Source organism: Populus nigra, chromosome 15, assembly GCF_951802175.1.
Source record: "Populus nigra chromosome 15, ddPopNigr1.1, whole genome shotgun sequence".
Lineage (NCBI taxonomy): Eukaryota > Viridiplantae > Streptophyta > Magnoliopsida > Malpighiales > Salicaceae > Populus > Populus nigra.
The window spans coordinates 3,309,872-3,330,329 of NC_084866.1; the positions used below are offsets into that span (position 1 = coordinate 3,309,872).

Genomic DNA, 20,458 nt, shown 5'->3' on the forward strand with positions numbered 1-20,458 from the left:
GAGTCCCTCAAACCAGGCAGAAAGGGAAGAAGATGATAAACAAAAAATTTTAAATTAGAATCTCATTTATCTAATCTCTTCTGTTTAATTTTATTTGGAACTTCAGCTGATCAGGCTCTCTCGCATTCACTCCACTGCTAGAAGTTCAACTGAGCAGAATTGGTGCGTCATTTTCTTCTGTTTTTTGCCAAGCTATAGATTAGACCTTAGAGGTAGCAATAATTATATCAATTCGTGCATTTGACCGACAGTATACCCATGAGATTAATTTTTAGTCTTTTTGGCACAAATATTTTTATATGATTATTCTTTGTTTTCCCTCTTATATTATACATTCTAATAGTTAACAATAATGAAAGAAAACGAAGAAAATAGTTTTCTGAACAGTATTAGACTCCAATTTCTTGAAACTGAAACACATCATCAAACGATTAAACTTGGAATCCAGTTACACGTAAAACTCACTTTGTGCAACTTTTTCAACCCAAAAACAAATAGAAAAGATGAAGGGGAAAAAAAAGGAAATCTAGAGACCATTTTACATGCAAAGACCAAAGTCATATTCGGTACAAAAAAGAAGGCATGCTAAGCTTGATTTGGCATGGAAACGAAGACTCCATGATGACCATAAGGCACTCTCTGGGGCAGAGTTAATATTGCAATTGGATCACTTTCAAACTTCTTTGCATCTATTATATAAACCTACAAGGAAAAAGGCGTTAAAGAGAATTTGAGAACTTGTGTCAAGAAATGTAAACCCAACTTAAACCACTGGTTTTGGAGAAAAGTCATCAACTTACTTGAGACACATTACGTTCTTCATTGTGTACAAAAGTAATAATCAAACCATCATCTTCTTCAACGCCTCCCTGTTTAGGCACAAAGGTGCTTCCTGTGCAGAATGTGTTCTCTGGAAACTTATGATACTCTGCCCTTACCGGTTGTTCATTGCTTCCCTCCTGCCATGTAAATTCAAGCAGCAACCATGTATACATTTCCATGCTTGGAAATCCAAATTGAATAGCATAAAGTGATGGAAACAAAAGGGATATGCATAAATGAATTTACCTTTGAGAAGGCTGACATTTCTTCATTAAAGTGTAATTTGGCTACAGATCCATATTTACAGATTCCTGACGCATGGAAAAATGTCAATCTCAATTTTGTAAAATGTAAAAGAAATGTATGCATCGAGGATGGATTTTTTGTTACCAGAAATAGAGCTTGCCAAGGAATCAATGACTTGTGTGTACCCATACTTGTGTTTTAAACCAGTGACATCTTCATTGATGAAAGGAAAATCCATGGAGCAGTCAGCACCTGTTAGGTATTTCTCCTTAACCTCCCCAGTTACCACGTTTAGTCTCCATTCATGTACGCGGTGCAAGAGATATCCATTTTCTGTTAAACCATCAGCATCATCTGACTTAAATCCTTTCGAGAACCACTCAAACTTGTCCTGACCCCAATCTGGACCCGGTATGATGGATGTAACAGCCTTACATCCCCGCACAACAACCTGTCCATGATCGGTGAAAGATTTAATTCAGGAATGAACATTCAGCAATAAATTTATTATCAATCAGAAGTAACTAAACCAATTAATATCAACCAAAAACTAGAGACTGTTAGAGCTTTCTGCTGATCAACATTAACAGTACTTCAAAAATTGAGGGCAACATTCTTTCTTTGTTATACTTGTTACCAATTACTTAATTTTCTCACCTCATTACTGTCCTCAAAACAATTGACAATATGAAATGTGCAGTTTGGTTCTACTTCAAACCACTTGACTGACTCTGCACTCCCGTAACGAGGCATCACTCCAATCCTCGCAGGCTCTTTCTCCTCATACTTCATCAATCTGCATGTGAACATGGATACCTCTTTCTATAAGCAAGTGATTGTGTAATTGGCATTGCTTTAAAGAAATCCAATCGAGAAATCTTTACTTACTGTCCACCCTTGATGACTCTTGTTATGTCAACTATCAGAGGATGATCAATGATCACGTTGTAGCTAATACACAAAAAATAATGAACAAATACATTCATGTGCTTGTAACTTAACTAGCAAAAGAAGCATAATAAAATAGCTTATTGGATACACAAAAAGCCTTGGATCATATAAAAGTTTAAGGTTCTTATATTTCAGATTAAAGGCAAAAAATGAGTGCTTATTTGTATAGTGACTAGAGAGAAGAGAGAATTTTAAAGTGATTTCCTTCTACGTGTGAGGTAACTTTGTAAAGAATAATAATAAAAAAAAATTCTTCTATCTTGTAGCATGCTAAAACATATAGATCGAAAGAAAGTGAGATTAGGTTATGTAGGAATTTAGGTTAAAAGAACGATCTTGTATCACTCCCTTAAACTCTAGCTTTCTCGTAGTAAATTTCATTGATTGTTTCATCTTAGAGTAGATATAAGTTGCTGAAACCATTAAAATTCTTTACATATTTTTGTTAGATAAAATCCTAGTTCATGAAAGAATCCTAGTTAATTAGTTAATGTAGGAATTCTTGATAAAAAAAAAATTAAGCTAAACTAGTTTATTAAAATTCTTATCTAATTATATAGTAAAATTAAGATAGTTAAAGGTGCGTGCCCTCCTCGTGGGGGCATGGCGTTGCAGTGTTGCTTTTCAGGCGATCTTGGAATGGTCTTTGGTTGGATAAAAAAGTCGCCAATTGATATTATGGTTACTAGGAATTCTAACTGATCTCTTAAAGATTCTAGACAAGTGACTGATTGCGTAAAGGAAATGCATTAACACCCCTAATACACCTTACTTGGGTAAGCTACATTGTTTTTTTTTTTTTTTTGTTATGGTCTGATGATGTTTCTATTCATATTATGGCGGATTTGCTACGATGAACAAACTTAAATTTTCTAGGTCAAGAACTTAGTCTAAAATAATGAAGAGTAGTTGATATCATAGAGGTTTTTTTTCAGGATAAACATGGAATTTTATGCTATCACATCATTCTAAATAATATTTCAAATAAAATTTTTTATAATTTTTTTATCCTTATATTATGAGTGAATGACTTGTATTATTCCTAATAATATTTTGGATATTAACTTGATACAGGTTTTTAATCCTTATATTAAAGTGAGTAATAATAAATTATTATCCCTAATAATATTTTGAAAATTAATATCTTTCAGGTTTTTTATCCTTATTAGAAGTCAATAATATATTCTTCTTTCCAAAAATAATTTTTTAATATTTTTTAAATATAGGCTAAAATCATAAACTTGTTGTAAAATCCATGCAATTTAAAAACAAAATGTGCCAAAGTATTTTAGATTTTTCAAAAAATAAATGCTCAAATAATTTTAAGGATTTTTGGCCATATGTAAGAAAAAAAATAAAGTATATTTTTTTTAATTTTGTTTTATTTTTTAAGCTTTATTTGACAAAAACTCATTTTTCTTTGTAATAAAGCTATCAAAACATGTATACGGGGGCGTTTTCCAAACACATCCTTAAAGCAAAAAACCCTTTAGCAAAAAGAGTGTGAGTCAAAAAGGGTTTTTAACCTTTTGAGCTGTTTTTTACCCTGATTGGGTTGACCTGACCAAGTTTACCCAGCTGGATTGACTTGAAATCTTTGATTCGACTATAAACCAAACCAAAGACCTTAGTTTGTCCCGAAAACAACCCAAAAACAAAATCAAAGCCAAAAACTAGATAAAACACCAAAAAAACACAAAAAAAAAATGAAAAACTCGGAAAAAACGAATCAAATGCAAAAAAATAAATAACATGAAGAACATTCAAACCCAAATTCCAGCAACATGAATTCTAATCCATACCATATTTCATGAAATAAAAGGCACAAAAAGGATAGAAATCAATCACTAAACAATAATCAAGCATCAAACATCGACGATTATCAATCAATAATCACCATTTAGTCAAAATAGGTTTCAGTTTAAAACCAAAACCCTAGATCATTATCTGATGATGTCATGTGAAGGTCAAGATACAAAGAAATGAACCAAAACTGGTCCAAATCATGGAGCTAAGGCAATGCTCTTGTCAATAAAATGAAAAACACTGCTTAGTAACTCAAAAATAGCCTAGAAACCCAGCACATCATCAAGCCTCCAAAACTGGTATTTTTACTTCTAGAACATGCTTCCTTCTTTCTACCAAGTCATATTACCATAAACAAATATATTTGAATAAAAAAAACTAACAAATAACATAAAAATCATGCAAGAGGTTCAAAACTGTCAAAGCTAAATAGCCTATATATTTATGCAATTTGGATTCAAATTGGTTATCTAAACCTTTAATGGATTCCAAACAAAACCTAGAAACCAAGAACATGCATCAACCAACACAGGAAACATCACAAACCTTACTGTCATATTTGGCAGATTTCAAAACCACTTCATTTCATCAAAACTTATCCAATAAACATCACCTAAGTATTCAAGAACATCATCAAACAACTCAAAGCAAGATTTAAACAATAAAAACAACTTCTTTACGTATTAATAAAAATCAAAACTATAAAACATCATAACACTAAATCAAGTTCAAAAACATCATTAAACATGTAAAACAAGCTAGATGTGTGCCTCATGGACATCACCTATTAGGTTAGTAATGGATTACACCTTCCCAAAACTTAGAATAGTTATTGCCTTTCTTCCTTCACAAATCCAATCTTTTGCTCAATCTTTAACTTATCCTTTTAGCTCTTAGATGCCAAGCAATAAACTTGATTACCAATGAACTCCAAGAATAAGCTTTTTCTCTTCTTTTCCTTGCCTTTTTTTTTCCTCTCCTTCTTTGATTTTCAAAGGGGTATGTATAGGGTTTCAAACTATGATTTTTATGAATTTAAGCAAAGATTGATCCTCATTCATCAAAGCTTGACCCTCAAATTAAAATTAGAGAGTTTTAGACAAATATTAATAGTGAAAACCTCTGTTCTTCAAAGGTTTTAGGATGGTGGTTTTGTAACAAACACAAGAATGATTTTTTTCTATCAAACTTGGAGGTTAAAGGGAGGTGTTTTTGGCTTTATGATCTTGAAAGGGATGTTATAAGGCTTTATTAAGATACCTCTGATAAGTTTTTAAGTGTAAATTGAGTGCTTTTACACAAAAGGGTACCTTAGTCAAGGCTAACTGAGTTGACCAATTTCTTTGCTTCGCTAAAGCAAGTCCGATGTAAATGTCATCAGAGACCACCTGAACTTGGTAGAGGAGAAGCATGCCTTTTGTTTGGATCCATCATTACTCAATTTAGAGGTTTGTAGCCCCACCTTCATTCATTTAAAAGTGTCAACTCAATCAACCTAGAATCTGAAAATGCAGTGATAACTGATCGGGGACAAGATATTGTTGAGTTTATTGAAGAAAATAATATGTAAATGTTTGATGAGAGTAGTTGATATTTGTAGAGGGAGTGTTTCTTAGTTAAATGGTGGTGGTTACAGCCCTAAAGGTGATCAATGACGCACATTCATTCGCTTATAGGTGCCTATTCGATCAGCCAAAACTATCAAAGATGAAGCTAAACAATGGCTGAACAACGCGTCGTCTAGGTTAAACCCTAAAAATCAAGGTTTTTTTTAAAAAATTTGGAATTTGTCAAACTTCAATTTAGTCTATGTTCTTCCAATTGTTTTTAATTGTATCCATAATTACCTCCCAAACTATTAATTTCATCCAATTTCACCATTGCTAAACTCAATTATCAGCCCCAAAGTTGATCGTCTATTTCATTTTAGTCCTTGGTTATGAAATTATGCATTTTGACCCTTAATTGATCAATAAACTTTTAATTTATTCAATTTAGCCCCTGATTTGATTAATTTCAACCCTTGCATTCACTTGTCTTTTTTAGTTTGGTCCTTGGTTTTGGATTTATTCAATCAAGTTCCTAATTGCCCATCAAATCTCAATATTTATGCAATTAACTCCTTAAAATTACAATTAAACCCCTAAACTTCAATTCCTTTCAATTAAAGCCTAAATTGACTTCAAAAATCAATTTTTATTACAATTAATCCTTTAATAAATTCAACTCAACCTTGAAAAAATTTAATTGAGTCCTTAAACATCTAATTTTATATTTTTCTTGCCAATAGGGCCTTTATTATTAAAAAATATGCTGTCAAATTTTTCAATCATGTGTATTTTGATATTCTTCAACTAGTCTTTGATAATTTCCTGGGCGTTATAATATATTCTTCTTAATGATATATATATACTTTCCTCAATATTTTTTCAATTTTTTGTATTTATCTTTTTTTATATTTTTTTTGTATGTTTATATGAGGCACTAAAATGGGTAACAACAAGAGATGTAATCTCTTTATAAATATAAGGGCTAATGCATTCAAAATTTAAGCATGTTTATGTGTGTTGATAATAAGAGTGTTTGTTGATAAGAGTGATTAATCAATAAAGATTGAGAGGTTTATCTAAATACTTGTTTGTTTTATTTTCAACAATTGGTATCATAGCTTAGGTTTATTAGAAGAGAAAAACGTAATAGCATTTTCTCTTTTCGGTAGTTGTAGCAGAACAACAGTAGCTAATTAAAACCAACAATGTTATAATGAACTAGCAACGTTTATCGATCAGCCAACGGCAACTACATTTCAGTAGTAGATCAATTTGAAAATAAAGTAGAAATGATCTTTGTTCAGCTTGTAGAACTATAATAGTTTTATAACCTTCCTTACATAGTGTTTAGAGCAGTAATACTGGTGAACTAGGTCCTCTCAGCAACTCATACAAGCAGTAGCTAATCAAAGTAATGAATAAGCCCTCAAAACTTGCAGTAAATTAGAAGAAATTGTAGCAAGAAAATTTTTCTTTCCAATAAATTATTGACAATTCATTGTCCTTTTATTATGGAACCAAGATTTGTTTTGAAAAATAAATTATCATGGCTTCCGATAATTTTGTTCAACCCGTCATTCCTCAATTTGATGGATATTATGATCATTGGAATAATTGAACCACCATCTGGATCAACAATATTAGATGTGCAAAGAACGAAAAGTGCAATGATTGAAAGATATCAAGACAAAAAATTATGTTTTCAATTGATTGACCGATCAATCTTGGAAACCATTCTTTGTAAGGAAACCCATAAGGATATTTAGGATTCAATGAGAAAGAAGTACCAAGGCCTAACTTGAGCAAATAGGCAGCAACTTCAAGCACTTTGTTTAAAATTTAAATTATTTAAGATAAATATGGAAGAGTCAATCATAAATTATTTTTCACAGATGACGGCAATCGTTAACAAGATGTAAATCCATGGTGATAAAACGAAGGATATAACCATCATGAAGAAGATTTTATGATCATTAACACTAAAATTTAATTTTATTGTGTGTTCAATAAAGGAAGCTAAGGATATTGATGAACTTTTCATTGATGAATTGCAAAGTTTCTTACTAATTCATGAGAACAAGTTGAATTGACAAGAGAAAGAGAAGAAATCTTTACGAGTCTCATCTAATAATTATTTTTCTACCTCACAAAGAGTTGGTCGAGGAAGAGGAAGGATCACAAACAACAATTATGGTAGATTTTCACCACATTAAAAATTTAAAGATAATTAGTTTTTTAATTCTCAAAGAAAAGAAAAACGATATGACAATAATCATTCAACTTCTTACAAACCAAAGTTAGTGGAAAAATCAAAGGTTGAATGCTTCAGGTGTCACAGGTATGGACATTAAAAATCTAAATGTCACACCAATTTGAATAAGAATGGTGGTAAAAAAATCTATTTTTATATAGAAGGAAGATGAAATGTCGTTATTGATGGCTTGTCATATAAATAAGAAAAATCATAAGGGAAAGTTTGAAACTAAATGGTAGTTGATTAATAAAGAAAAAGAAGAGCTAAGAAAGAAAGTCAGACATGTAGATGGAGAGAGAGAAGTTGTTTCTTAGTTGCTCCAAAATGAGCATGATAACCTTAAACTAGAGAAGAAAGCAATACAGGATAAACATAAGTAAGATGTTGAGTCACTTAATCATGAACGTGAAGATTTCATGAATAAAATGGAGCAAGAATGCTCTGAATGGTTCAAAAGGATTAAAAAGGAACAAACAAACTTCTTATTGGGTATGAAGATGTGGAAGAGGGAATTAGAGAGTAATTTTGATAAAAGATGTGAAGAGATAGAAAACTATTAAAGGATAAAGAGAAAGTCTTTGAGCTAAAATAGAGAAGTTAGCTTCAACATATTGCTTCTCATAAAGGAAAAGCATAAAAAAGAGTTGGAACAAGTTATTTTATAAAAAAAAATACTTAATCATGAGAAAAAGAAAAGCCTATGAAAAATACACCACAACTAGTAGATGATCAAAGCCCACATGAAATATCAACAAATAATGATCAACGATCACAACATATTAGAAAAGAGCTTATATGGATAAATGTTTATGAGGTAACTGGAATCAAACAATCTAATGATCTACTTCCTCATTTTGCTCTATTCTCATGATCTTGTGATTTCCAAAGATATTATTGAAGAAATAAAATGGGAAAAAGCTTTGGATGATAAAATTGATGTCATTAAGAAAAGCAATACTCGAGAATTAATGAAGTTTCTAAAAGGATTAAAAATCATTGGTGAAAAATGGAAGTTTAAGACAAGGTTAAAGAAGAATCATTCATTGTTAAACTAAGTCTTTAAGAATATCAGTTTGAAGGAGAGAATGTTAGATAAAATCCTAGTTAATGTAGAAATCCTTGATAAAAAAAATTGTGTTATACTAGTTTATTAGAATCGTTGTTTAATTAGATAGTTAGAGGTGCAATCTCCTTATCAATATGTAAGAGCTAATGCACTTAGAATTTAAGCATGTTTATGTGTGTTGATATAAGTATGTTGATAATAAGAGTGTGTGTTGATAAGAGTAATTAATCAATAAAGACTGGGAGGTTCATCCAAATACTTCTATGTTTTATTTTCAACATTGTTTTGTATGTGATTGATTGTGCTTGTTATTTATATATTTTGTACTTTTATTTTGAGATTCTTGAGCTATCTCTATAACATTAAATTATCTTCAAAGTCAACATAAAAGGATTTTCTAAAACTATAAAAAGTGATCTTAATATTGTTTTTGTGCTAATTTGGATCCACATAAGAGAAAATTGGCCTTTGGACAAGCGAAAAAAACATGCTAATATATTGAACTTACTTTTGTGTAACCCCTATATCATGGTTGAGGACACTTCTATTGAACTTGAGATCAACTTTATGCAATAACTTCTCTCCATCAGCTAAAATGTGCAATCCAAAAAAGGTACATTTATTGATTACAGTTCATGAATAAACTATTTTGGTTCAAATTTGAAATAATAGAGAACATCATGAAAAATATAAAATCATACATACCTGATATAACTCCAACTACACAGTAAGGTTTCATCCCATCGAAACCTAACATAACTAGTTCCCCTGAACTAGGAGCTTTCTGTAATGTAAAGAAATTCTAAATCATATTCAGTATAAAAGGTATGACTAAGACACTAAATAGGCATGGTTTAATATTGATTTTCTAGCAATAATAGAGGCAAATTGAAAGAACCTTTGGATGGCTAGTGAATGGTCGATCCCATGCTCCATTAACATCCCAATAATCAAGACTTTCTAAGGTAGATATGTCAACCTCTTGAGGTAGGTAATTGTCACCAGTTGCATAAAGCTTCCCAGAATGACAAAAAATGTTGACATTTTGATAATGTTTAGCAATTGTGCCAAGTCTCAACTAAAAAGGCATTATATATAAACATTAGATCCATATAGGTAGAAAGCAGCACTACATTTATATAAAAACAAAATCATTAATTCCCCAATTAAAGATATGTATGTCAAATATACCGCATTGATAAGGTTTGATGCTAAGATAGCTAAAGAATCTCCTTCCAAGTTTGGTAGGAAAACTGGCATGTTCCTTTCTTTCTCTATCTTGAAGGATTCAGACTCAACAAATTTGTTCTTGTAGGAGACAATCCAATTCCCACTAGCATTCTTTTTGAAATAAAGTGCATGAAGCATCCCTTCTCCTTCTACCCAAATTTGGCTTGTTTTTCCAAAACTTGATACTGTTGATTTTAGACCACCAAATAGAGGATTTGAACCTGCTTTCCATAAAGAGAGAAACCATCACATGTCATTTATTTTCTAGTGATAAGTGTTGAAAATAAATTAGATTTTTAATTTTTCTGAGAAATAAAAGAACCGGTCCATCGATTAAGAACCAATTAACTAGTTAAGTCGGCAGAATTAATTTTCTGGATCATATTAAATTTTTCTTTTTTTAGTTTAATTCCTTATTTGTCTAGGACTGTAGGCCTATAAAAATTGTGTAAAAGAGAAAAACACTTAATAAAACATATCTTCCTCTCAAATTTCTTATTGTTCTTTAGCTTTACAATTTAATATTATTATCCATAATAAGCTACTACACTAATTTTCTTTCAACAAGTGGTATCAAAGCTTGTTCTGATTGTTTGACATGGCTAATCAAAACTTTTCACTTCAATGTCCTCGTTTGACAAATAATAACTATGAAATTTAGTGTATTCGTATGAAAGCTTAGCTAGGTTCTCAAGATTTGTGGGAAACAATTCAAAAAGGCTTTGAAGAGCTTGCGGAAGGAGTGACATTGACTTCAACCCCAAGGGAGGTTATGCAAAAGGCATGAAGAAATTATCAACAAACACTCACAATCATCCACCAATGTCTTGATGATACCACTTTTGAGATATTGGCTAACACAACCACCGCTAAGTAAGCATGCGAAGTTTTGCAATAATAAAATCAAGGAGCTAATAATATAAAAAAAGTACGCTAATAAAAGTTACGAGGTGACTTTGAAAAGTTACATATGCTTAAATTAGATAGTATTTCAGATTACTTTACTAGAATATTAGTCATATACAATTAGATTAAAAGATATGGGAAGAATATGGAAGAAACGAGTGTGGTAGAAAAGATCATACACTCACTACAGAAGAAATTCCATTATGTTGTGGTTGCGATAGAGGATTCACAAAATATGGATTTTTAACAATTTAATGTCTCATAGGAAAACTACATGTCCATGAAAAAAAAGTCAATGAAATTCAAGATGATATTGGTGTATAAACACTCTTCTCAAACTTCTCTATGAAGAGAAGCAAGATGACTATAGATATAAACAAGGAGGTAGAGGTCGTGGATAAGGCAGAGAAAAAAAAGGAAAAGAAAAATTTAGAAGAGAAGGTAGAGGTACCCTCAACAGATCAACTAGTCGATTGGCGACTCGTTGAAACTAACCGGTTGATCGGATCCTCAAATAGTAGTTATCCAACACCTAGGTTCAAAAATTAAGTGTTATAATTGTTAAGAAAATAGATCATTATGCCATTAATTGCTAGAATCCAACCAAAAATGTTGAAAAGAATTAGTAGTAGAAGAGGAGCAAGAAACCACCCTATTACTAGTCCATAATGAACAAATGAAAATAAAAAAAAACACGTGGTATCTTAACAATAAAGCCAGCAATCACATGTGTGGAGACAAGGCTAAGTTCATGAAACTTGATGAATTAATTGAAAGTAATGTCACATTTGCAAATCATTCAAAGGTTTTCATCAAAGGGAAATGTATGATTCTGATTCAAATGAAATATGGTAGTTATCGATTTATTGGTGATATTTATTATATCCCAACTGTAAAAAAAAAAAAGCAATATATTGAGTTTCAGACAATTATTAGAGAAAGGTTATGAAATTAAGATGAAAGATCGTACTTTGACATTACTTGATACACATGAAACTATAATTGAAAAAGTAACCATGACAAAGAACATGATGTTTTTTGCTAAACACAGAGACAGATATGCCTAAATGCCTAAAGACATGTGTGAAAGATGAGACTTGGCTTTGTCATATGAGACTTGGGCAAATAAACTTTGATAGCTTGAAGATGATGATGCAAAAGGAGATGTTATAGGGTCTACCATCCATCAAACATCCACATCAGTTGTGCGAAAGATGTTTAGTGGGCAAACAATTCCACACGAGCTTTCCAAAATTGTCTACATCTAGAGCAAGTTGACCCCTACAAGAGATTCACGAAGATGTATGTGGTCCTATTCAACCATGCTCAATTGGTAAAAAAAATGTATTTTTTACTATTTATTGATGGTTATAGTAGAAAGATATAAGTATACTTAAAAAAGGTCTAATGTATTTAATTGTTTTAAATAAGTTTAACGAGTTTTATGAAGATTAAGGTATAAAGGGACTTCTAACAATGCTTAGATCCCCATAATAAAATGGCATGGTAGAGGGAAAGATTAAAAGCATCCTCAATATGGCAAGAAGTATGCCTAAAACCAAGAAGATGCCAAAAGAATTTTAGGCTGAAGTTTTATATTGTGGTGTTTATTTGTTAAATAGGTGTCCTCCAAAAGGCTTGGATGGCATGATACTACAAGAGGCATGGAATGGAAAAAAACCAAGTGCTACTCACTTAAAGTTGTTTGGGAGTATTAGATATGTGCACATAAATGATCAAATGAAGACCAAACTAAATGCCAATAGCAAAAAGCTGATCTTTGTGGGTTATGATCAAAATTCCAAATGATACAATCTTTACAACCCCGATAAAGGAAATATGGTAATTACTAGGGATGTCGAGTTTGTTGAAGAAGGAGAATGAGATTGGGAGGTAGATGGTGGTAAGAAGTATAACTATCTACCAGTTCTTGATGAAGAGAAAGAGAGATATGAAGATCATCAAGAACTAGTTACACCTCTACAATCACCAATGAACTCAAATTCACTTTTATCATCTTCTTCTAGTAAAAGTTCAAGTAATGACAACCCACCAAATCCACAAAGAAAAATGAAGAGACTTGATTACTTGTATGAAGTAACTAATCCAATTGATTCAATTGATAATGATCTAACATTATATTATCATCTTGCCACGTGTGAACTTATAGCGTTTGAAGAAGCAATAAAGGATAAAAAGTGGAGAATTGTTATGGATGAAGAGATTGCATCAATTAAGAAGAATGACATATGGAAATTGAATCCTAGACCAAAAAAAAAGTCAATAGGTATCAAGTATATCTACAAAGAAAAAAATGCCAAAGAAGAAGTGGAGAGGTACAAGGCGAGGTTGGTAACAAAAGACTATAGTCAAAGCAAGGAATTGCTTATGATGAAGTTTTTGCTCAAGTTGCTAGATTAAGACCATTCAATTGATAATTACCACAGTTGCTCAACATAGATGGAAAATTTATCAAATGGATGTCAAGTCAGCCTTGCTAAATGGTTTTCTTGAAGAAGAGGTCTACATTAAGCAACCTATGGATTATGAAGTGAAGGGACATGAAGAAAATGTATTAAAGTTGAACAAAGCCTTGAAATGGAGTTAAGCATGCCCCAAGAGCTTGGTATAGTCACATTAATAGTTATTTCTTAAAGAATGAAATTATAAAATGCCCCATAAATATGCTATTTATGTAAAGATAAAAAAGTGTGGTGATACTCTTATTATATGCTTGTATGTGGATGACTTGATCTTTTACAAACAATAACCCAAAGATGTTTAGAAACTTTAAGCAAGCAATGATCAAGAAGTTTGAGATGACAGATATTAGTCTTATAACCTAATATCTAGGGATTGAGATCAAACAATGAGAAAATAGAATCTTTATGAATTAAGAGAAGTTTGCAAAAGAGATTCTCAATAAGTTCAAGATAGAAGATTGTGCAAAAGTGAATGCTCTAATTGAGTGTGGACTAAAGTTGTCAAAGAATGATGAAAGAGAGAAGATAAACTCTACAACATTCAAGAGCCTAGTTGGGGGTTTGAGACATTTGATATGAACTCGTCCAAATATTCTCTTTGAAGTAAGACTTGTGAGCAAGTTCATAGAGACATCAACTATAACACATCTCAAAGCTTTGAAGTGAATTCTTTGATATATCAAAGGTACCATAGATTTTGGCTTATTATATGGTTACTTAACAACTTTAATCTTGTGGGTTTTAGTGATAGTGATTGGGCTAGAAATATAGATGATAAAAAGAGCACTACAGGTTTTATCTTGTACATAGGAGACATAACATTCACATGGAATTCAAAGAAGCAATCTATAATCACATTATCGGCTTGTAAAGTTGAATATGTACCTGCCACAACATGTGTTTGTCATTCCATATGGATAAGAAGATTATTGAAAAAGTTATAAATGTGATAAGAGAAGCCTATAAAAATTTATGTAGATAACTCATCAGTCATTACCTTAGCAAAGAATCCTATATTTCATGACAAAAGTAAGCACATTGACACAAGATTTCATTACCTATAAGATTGCATTACAAACAAAGAAGTAAAAGTCAAATATGTAAAGACCCAAGACCATGTCACAGATATTTTCACAAAGCCACTCAAACATGATGTTTTTGCTAAGCTTAGAGATATGATAGGAGTTATCAAAAATCAATTTTAAGAGGAGTGTTGAAAATAAACTAAATTTTTAATTTTTCTAAAAAATAGAAAAATTGATTTACCAATTGAGAACTAGTCGACCGATTAAGTAGATAGAATTACCTTTCCTTATCAAATTATATTTTTATTTTTTTAGTTTAATTTCTTATTTGTTTAGACCTTTAGGTTTATAAATAAACTTATAATTAGAAGCACCAATGAAGCGTAGAAAATAAAAAAATGTGTATAGAAAAGAAAAACACTTAATAAAACATACATTCCTCTTAACTTTCTTCTTGTTCTTTAGCTTTGCAATTTAGTATTATTATCCATAATTAATAAGCTGCTGCACTGATTTTCTTCCAACAAGAAGTTTCAAGTTTGTGGAATATTATAATCCTTCACATGCCATATCCATAGATAGATACATATTAATGGTTACATACAGTATGATACATACCATTTCTTATGTACACACCCTCTGGGAAATCTACTGGAATCTCTCCTTCGATTGCATTAACGTTAACAGCTTCTCCAATTTCTTCAACAGGTGCCAAGTTGCTCTATAATATATGTGGTCAATGTTAATTTTTCTTTTTAAGAGAGATATTATTGGTTCTTAATTGTGTACAATCCATGAACTCATCTTGAATGTCATGTACTGAATATAACTCATAGTATACTTGCTTTTAGCTTGTTGCTGAAGCAACAATTACCCTGAGAGTAATAATGGAGTAATAATACCTGAGAAGGGAGCAATGGTTGATCAACGAATTGGAATGCAGAATCGACAAATGCATCCAACATTTTCCTGGAAGTGTTTTTCATGCTTTGGGAAACGTCAATCTTCATTTGCAGTTGATGCAGCTCGTTGAAGAAAGGCTGGTGACATACTAAAACGAGCCATCAGACTTCATTTACAATATCCATAAACATTTCAGAGTTCAAGGTCGATTGTCATACCTTAAACGTTGAGGATAGTGAGGTTTTGAGTCGATCAAAGCTCTCGGAGGCAAAAGGCTTAAGAACTGATCCATTTACTTGCAAAGAAACACAAGAGAATGCTGCCATCTAATTACTTACGTATGCCGACGCCAATTGTCCTTCGATTAGCTTAGCAGAGGAAACTACCTCCTGCCCTATTTATTAGCCATGGCTTCATAAACGTTTCAAATAGCAGCATTCCTGCCTTTTCATTATTGATTACTATTTTTTTTTTTTTGGAAATATTCATTATTGATTATAGCGACGTCATGATCTCCTCAGAGGACGTTGTCTAATTAATGCTCCCTAACTAAGACATAACAAGCAATAGGACTGAATATACTTGGAAGGGTTGTAAAAATAAGTCTGCTTACAGAGGGAGAAAAGTTCAATAGATCACTTTCGATAATGCGATGATGGGTATCAAACAAACTTACTTTAAAAGAAAGTAGGGCTTGGAATATTCTGCTTGAAGGAGAAGAACTATTAAACAGAAGTATCTTTCAGCAAAATATGGTATATTAGTTGGTGAGATAAGACCAATGGTAGTTACTTGGGATCTTTGCATGTTAAGTTCACCTCACAAAAAGTAAGTGTAAATATTATCCATGGTCTGTTCAGTTCATTTGCGGACGAATCTGTGCGATCTTTTCGATGTTTTTTTAATTTTAAATAAGACACTAGACTAGAGAATTATTGTGGAATGAATTTAACCTTACTTTACAAAATACTAGTTAATGACTAGTTGCTATATGTGTTAGTTCTTGAAGGTTTTCAAACCTATGATCTAAAAAAAGGGGTATCAAATTGTGATCCCATGCACCAATAAGAAGACAAATCGTCAACGAGTACGATTTTAGATCCTACAATGAGACAAATTGCAAGTGATATTGTATAATTAATTAATAGAAAGTATCCGGGTGTTTTGAAGTATAGTAACGGTTACTTTTTAAAATACTTTTCATTTCAGAATACATTAAAATAATGTTTTTTAATTTATTAAAAATTATTTTTGATATCAGCACATCAAAATGATCTGAAAATATAAAAAACATATTAATTTAAAGCAAAATAAAAAAAAAATGTAATTTTTTTCAAAAGTGCTTTTTGACCGTAGTGCCAAACACTGCGCGATATTTGATATTGCAATACAATTGTGTTTTTGAATTTTTGAATTTTTAAATTTTTAAATTATTTTTTAAATTTTTTGATATCATTTTAATATGTTGATATCAAAAATAAATTAAAAAATATTATTTTAATTAATTTTCAAACAAAACACACTTTAAAAAGTAACATTTACCATACTTCTAAATATACACAAACTAAATTGAAGTAATTTTTGGTTACACTCTCAATCATTTAATATATGATGGTTTAGGGGCATGACACATTATATATATATAAAAAGATATTTTGATGTCTTTCAAGCTATCATATCATAGTTTTGAGAGATGATAAAAAATTAATATAAAATCACTTAAAATTCAAGTTTAATGATGGATTTCTTTTATATGATGTCATAGTTTTAATAATTACTATATCATATTCTATTTAATTAAAACATTTGCACAATTTATTTGATTAAGATGATTTTTCTATACAATAAATACGATTTAAAACATTTGCATAATTTTTTTAATTATGTATTTGTATTTAAATACAACATTTGCACGTCCAGTGTGCACATATCAAATGCATACCTATCGAATGATATCAAGATCACACTTTATAATAATCATATAAATACAAATACATAATTCATGAATACTTTCAAAGATATATTAATATCAATTACACAAATTCTATTAACAAATTTCAAAATAAATGTATAGATGCAAATTCATAAAACTTATAAAACACATTTATAGCAATTACTCACATTCACAAGACAAGTTTACACTTTATGGTATTCAACCACTTTCCTTACAAAGAAGTTAGATGTTGATCCCTAAAACACCTACACATATTTAAACACAACATCGTGTTAACTTTAAATTCAAATGAAAGCAAAAAAACTCGATATCTCTCCTAAAAAGGGTTTTAGAAGATTTTTCACTACTGGTTTATATAAATTGTTATTAAAAAATGGATACTTGGAAGTTTTGTAGTTTACAATAACTCGACCTTAAAGAACCTGATCACATCTCAAAAAAAAAAATATAAGCTTTAGATAATCTTTTCTCAAACCTTAAACAACCTTGGATTTTTAAGTTTATCATTTATGCGACATGTACGTGTTTTGAAAAACTAAACAATGATATTAGAGTCATCGTTAGACAGTTAGGGTTGTCAATTATATGTTTTAATTGTTATTGACATTGATTGTGAATTAATTTTATGTGCAAAATTATTTTTCTCATGTTTTTTTAAAAAATTATTTTTCTCCAATTATTATTTTGATCAGATTTGTCTAGAGTTTTCCAGATCTTGAACAATTTATGAAAAATAAAAATAAAAAAGCGGTATCTCCAACGACAGTGTTAGGTCTATCGGCACTTGCTACTATGATGCTGCCTCACTAGGTGCAACACCTAGGGTGCTACAGTGCCACCACCAATAGCACCTGATCTGCTTGAGCTTGTTGCTGGCATGAGAGGCAACAACTTGTGGCTATTGTCCCATTAGACACAGTGATTATGAGATATTAAAACCAAGGTTGTCAATTCCGTTCCGTTTCACCTGGAATGGCCGAAACGTTTCATATCAATTAAAAAAAACATAATAATTTTCATGTCATTTCAAATCTCGATCTGTTCCATATTTTTCAGATAAATTTCAGCCGGAATGTTCCGGTTTCATTTCATATGTTCCGTTTCGCGCTTGAAAAGCCTTTAAATCAAATTGAACCCGATTCAATTTGATTTATTAAACCACCCAAGTATAAACTATAAAAAACTCTTTTTCATTACTATTTTCAATAACAATGATATTAATAATAATATTGAAAATGATTATTGCTATTTTCAATAACAATTATATTAATTTTTTAAAATTAGATTTATCACTAATATATATAGTTTATATTCATGTTGTTTTTTTCATGTTTATACTTTTTTGGAATTTGAGCAAAATAAGGGATGCTTTAGATCCCATTAGCCTAGATAACATTGACATATTGAATGAATGGATTTGTGAAGAATCTAGCCTTATTGATGGAGAGGATATAAGTTGGAAGACTATTGAAGCACCTTTGTCTACTTTACCTTTAGATGATGAAGAGATATGTTTTGATGACGAGAATGAGCTTGGTGGAAATGATCAACTATTAAAATGTGTTAGCAGGTGACTTTCCCTACATATCACTACAAGATCAAGATCCTTATTTCTATTTTAATGATGGAGATGATGTTTGATTTATGTTTCTTTTGTGTTAAAATATTTTACTTTCATAATATTTTGGTATTTTGTTTAAGTTGAATTACTTTAAGTTAAAGTTCTATTTAATCTTGACTATTTAGGAATATTTTAAATTTTGAAATTATATTTGTTTGACATTGTGTTTATATTGCATATTTTATAATTAATTTATCTTGAATTTGAATTATGTTTGTTGAATTATATATATATATATATATATATATATATATATATATATATATATACATGAACAGTACAACCCCGAAACGGCACGCCGAAACACTCTGAAACAGAAATATTCTATTCCAATTGAAAAAACAAAACACTTCCGAAATGGAATTGACAACCTTGATTAAAACCAACGTGAGGCTACTGCCTCACGCTAGTGGTAGATGCAGTATGAGGGTGTTACCCTACATTGCAGGTGACACAGCGACAGCCCTTGTTGTCACTATTGATGTTGTTGATATTGATGGGCAATGACCCCACTGCTAACAACAGCTTGAGAGAAAAAAGATGAGGGGAGAAATTATTATTTTATCCCTAATTCTATAATAGCATTTTATGGGGCAGAATTACGATTCTACTCTTGTGGCTAATATACCTTATTACAATACAATACTTTGAGCAAAATTATGATTTTATCGTTAGACATATAAAATATTGATTTTATTTTGAAATCAAAACCCAAAATTAAATTAATTATAAAATTAATTTTCCTAATCGGATTAGGATTGAATTAAACTATTTAATTCATGATTTTTATTTTTGATTTATCCTAATTAGATTAGAATTTAATTAAATTATTTAATTAAAATATTTTAAAAAAACAATTCTAAATAAAGAGACTTTTTAAGCCGAAAAGCTTTAATTAATTGATCCTAAAATAGTTTAGGATGTTAGTAAGAATTTTAATATGATTAATTTTTTTATTAAATTTTAAAAAATAGTTTTTCAAGAAATTTGTATTAAATAAATTTTTTTGAGTTTGGAAAATTATCAAATTAGATTTGATTTAATATTTCTAACTATTAGAAATATTATTTTAAAATTGCACATAAAGCCAATAATTAGAATCAAAATATGCAATGTATTTATTTATGCATATTAATGTGTTTTATGCATGATGGATGATTATGAACATTAAAAAACCAATGTGGTCAAAAAGTTGTAATATTAAATAGGGATTGTGTGTCCTGCTTTTTCTCTATTTTTCTTCTGGATTGTAAAATTCTTTTCGCATATAATTCCCCTTGAAAGTAAGTTAAGGTTTCTTATACAATTATGTAAATGTTATGTAATTTAGATAGGAAAATTTCTATTGTAATCCAAGACAAAGAAAGAACGGGAGTAAAGGCTATAATCGTGGTGCTCTCAAAGAACTTATAAAGATTTGCAGCAACTATCTATGTTTTGACCCTCTATTTCCCTTCGATGACTCAAGAAAATTAGTTTAGATATATCCATAATAATCCAATTAGAATGACATGCTAGGGGTGTATGTTTATATATAATTGTTATGTATGATATCTCATTAATGCCATAAAATGAGACTTATTTAAAATAATAAATTTCTCATTAATATATTAAGTACATATTGAGAACAAGATTTGTTGC

General features: G+C 30.4%; 1 protein-coding gene across 1 annotated transcript; it reads right to left on the reverse strand.

Annotated features, from left to right (window-relative positions):
• Nucleotides 1-425: 425 nt before the first annotated feature.
• On the reverse strand, nucleotides 426-15,568 carry LOC133674671 (carotenoid 9,10(9',10')-cleavage dioxygenase 1-like). The gene is made up of 13 exons (XM_062095884.1): nucleotides 15,461-15,568; nucleotides 15,242-15,379; nucleotides 14,958-15,060; nucleotides 9,887-10,146; nucleotides 9,594-9,773; nucleotides 9,401-9,479; nucleotides 9,204-9,285; nucleotides 1,957-2,019; nucleotides 1,726-1,864; nucleotides 1,213-1,519; nucleotides 1,085-1,133; nucleotides 801-951; nucleotides 426-702 (listed from the first exon to the last, which is right to left on the reverse strand). The coding sequence occupies exons 1-13, from the start codon at nucleotides 15,566-15,568 to the stop codon at nucleotides 586-588; spliced, it is 1,776 nt and encodes a 591-aa protein (XP_061951868.1). The 3' UTR covers nucleotides 426-585.
• Between the last annotated feature and the right edge of the window lie 4,890 nt (nucleotides 15,569-20,458).

Bases quoted from the DNA above. Each gene is read 5' to 3' on its own strand.
- LOC133674671 (XM_062095884.1), bottom strand. From the start codon at position 15,568: ATGGCAGCATTCTCTTGTGTTTCTTTGCAAGTAAATGGATCAGTTCTT. The intron at 15,380-15,460 runs GTATGACAATCG...GTATGTCACCAG, and splicing joins CACTATCCTCAACGTTTAAG to CCTTTCTTCAACGAGCTGCA. The intron at 703-800 runs GTAAGTTGATGA...TTTTCCTTGTAG, and splicing joins AAGAACGTAATGTGTCTCAA to GTTTATATAATAGATGCAAA.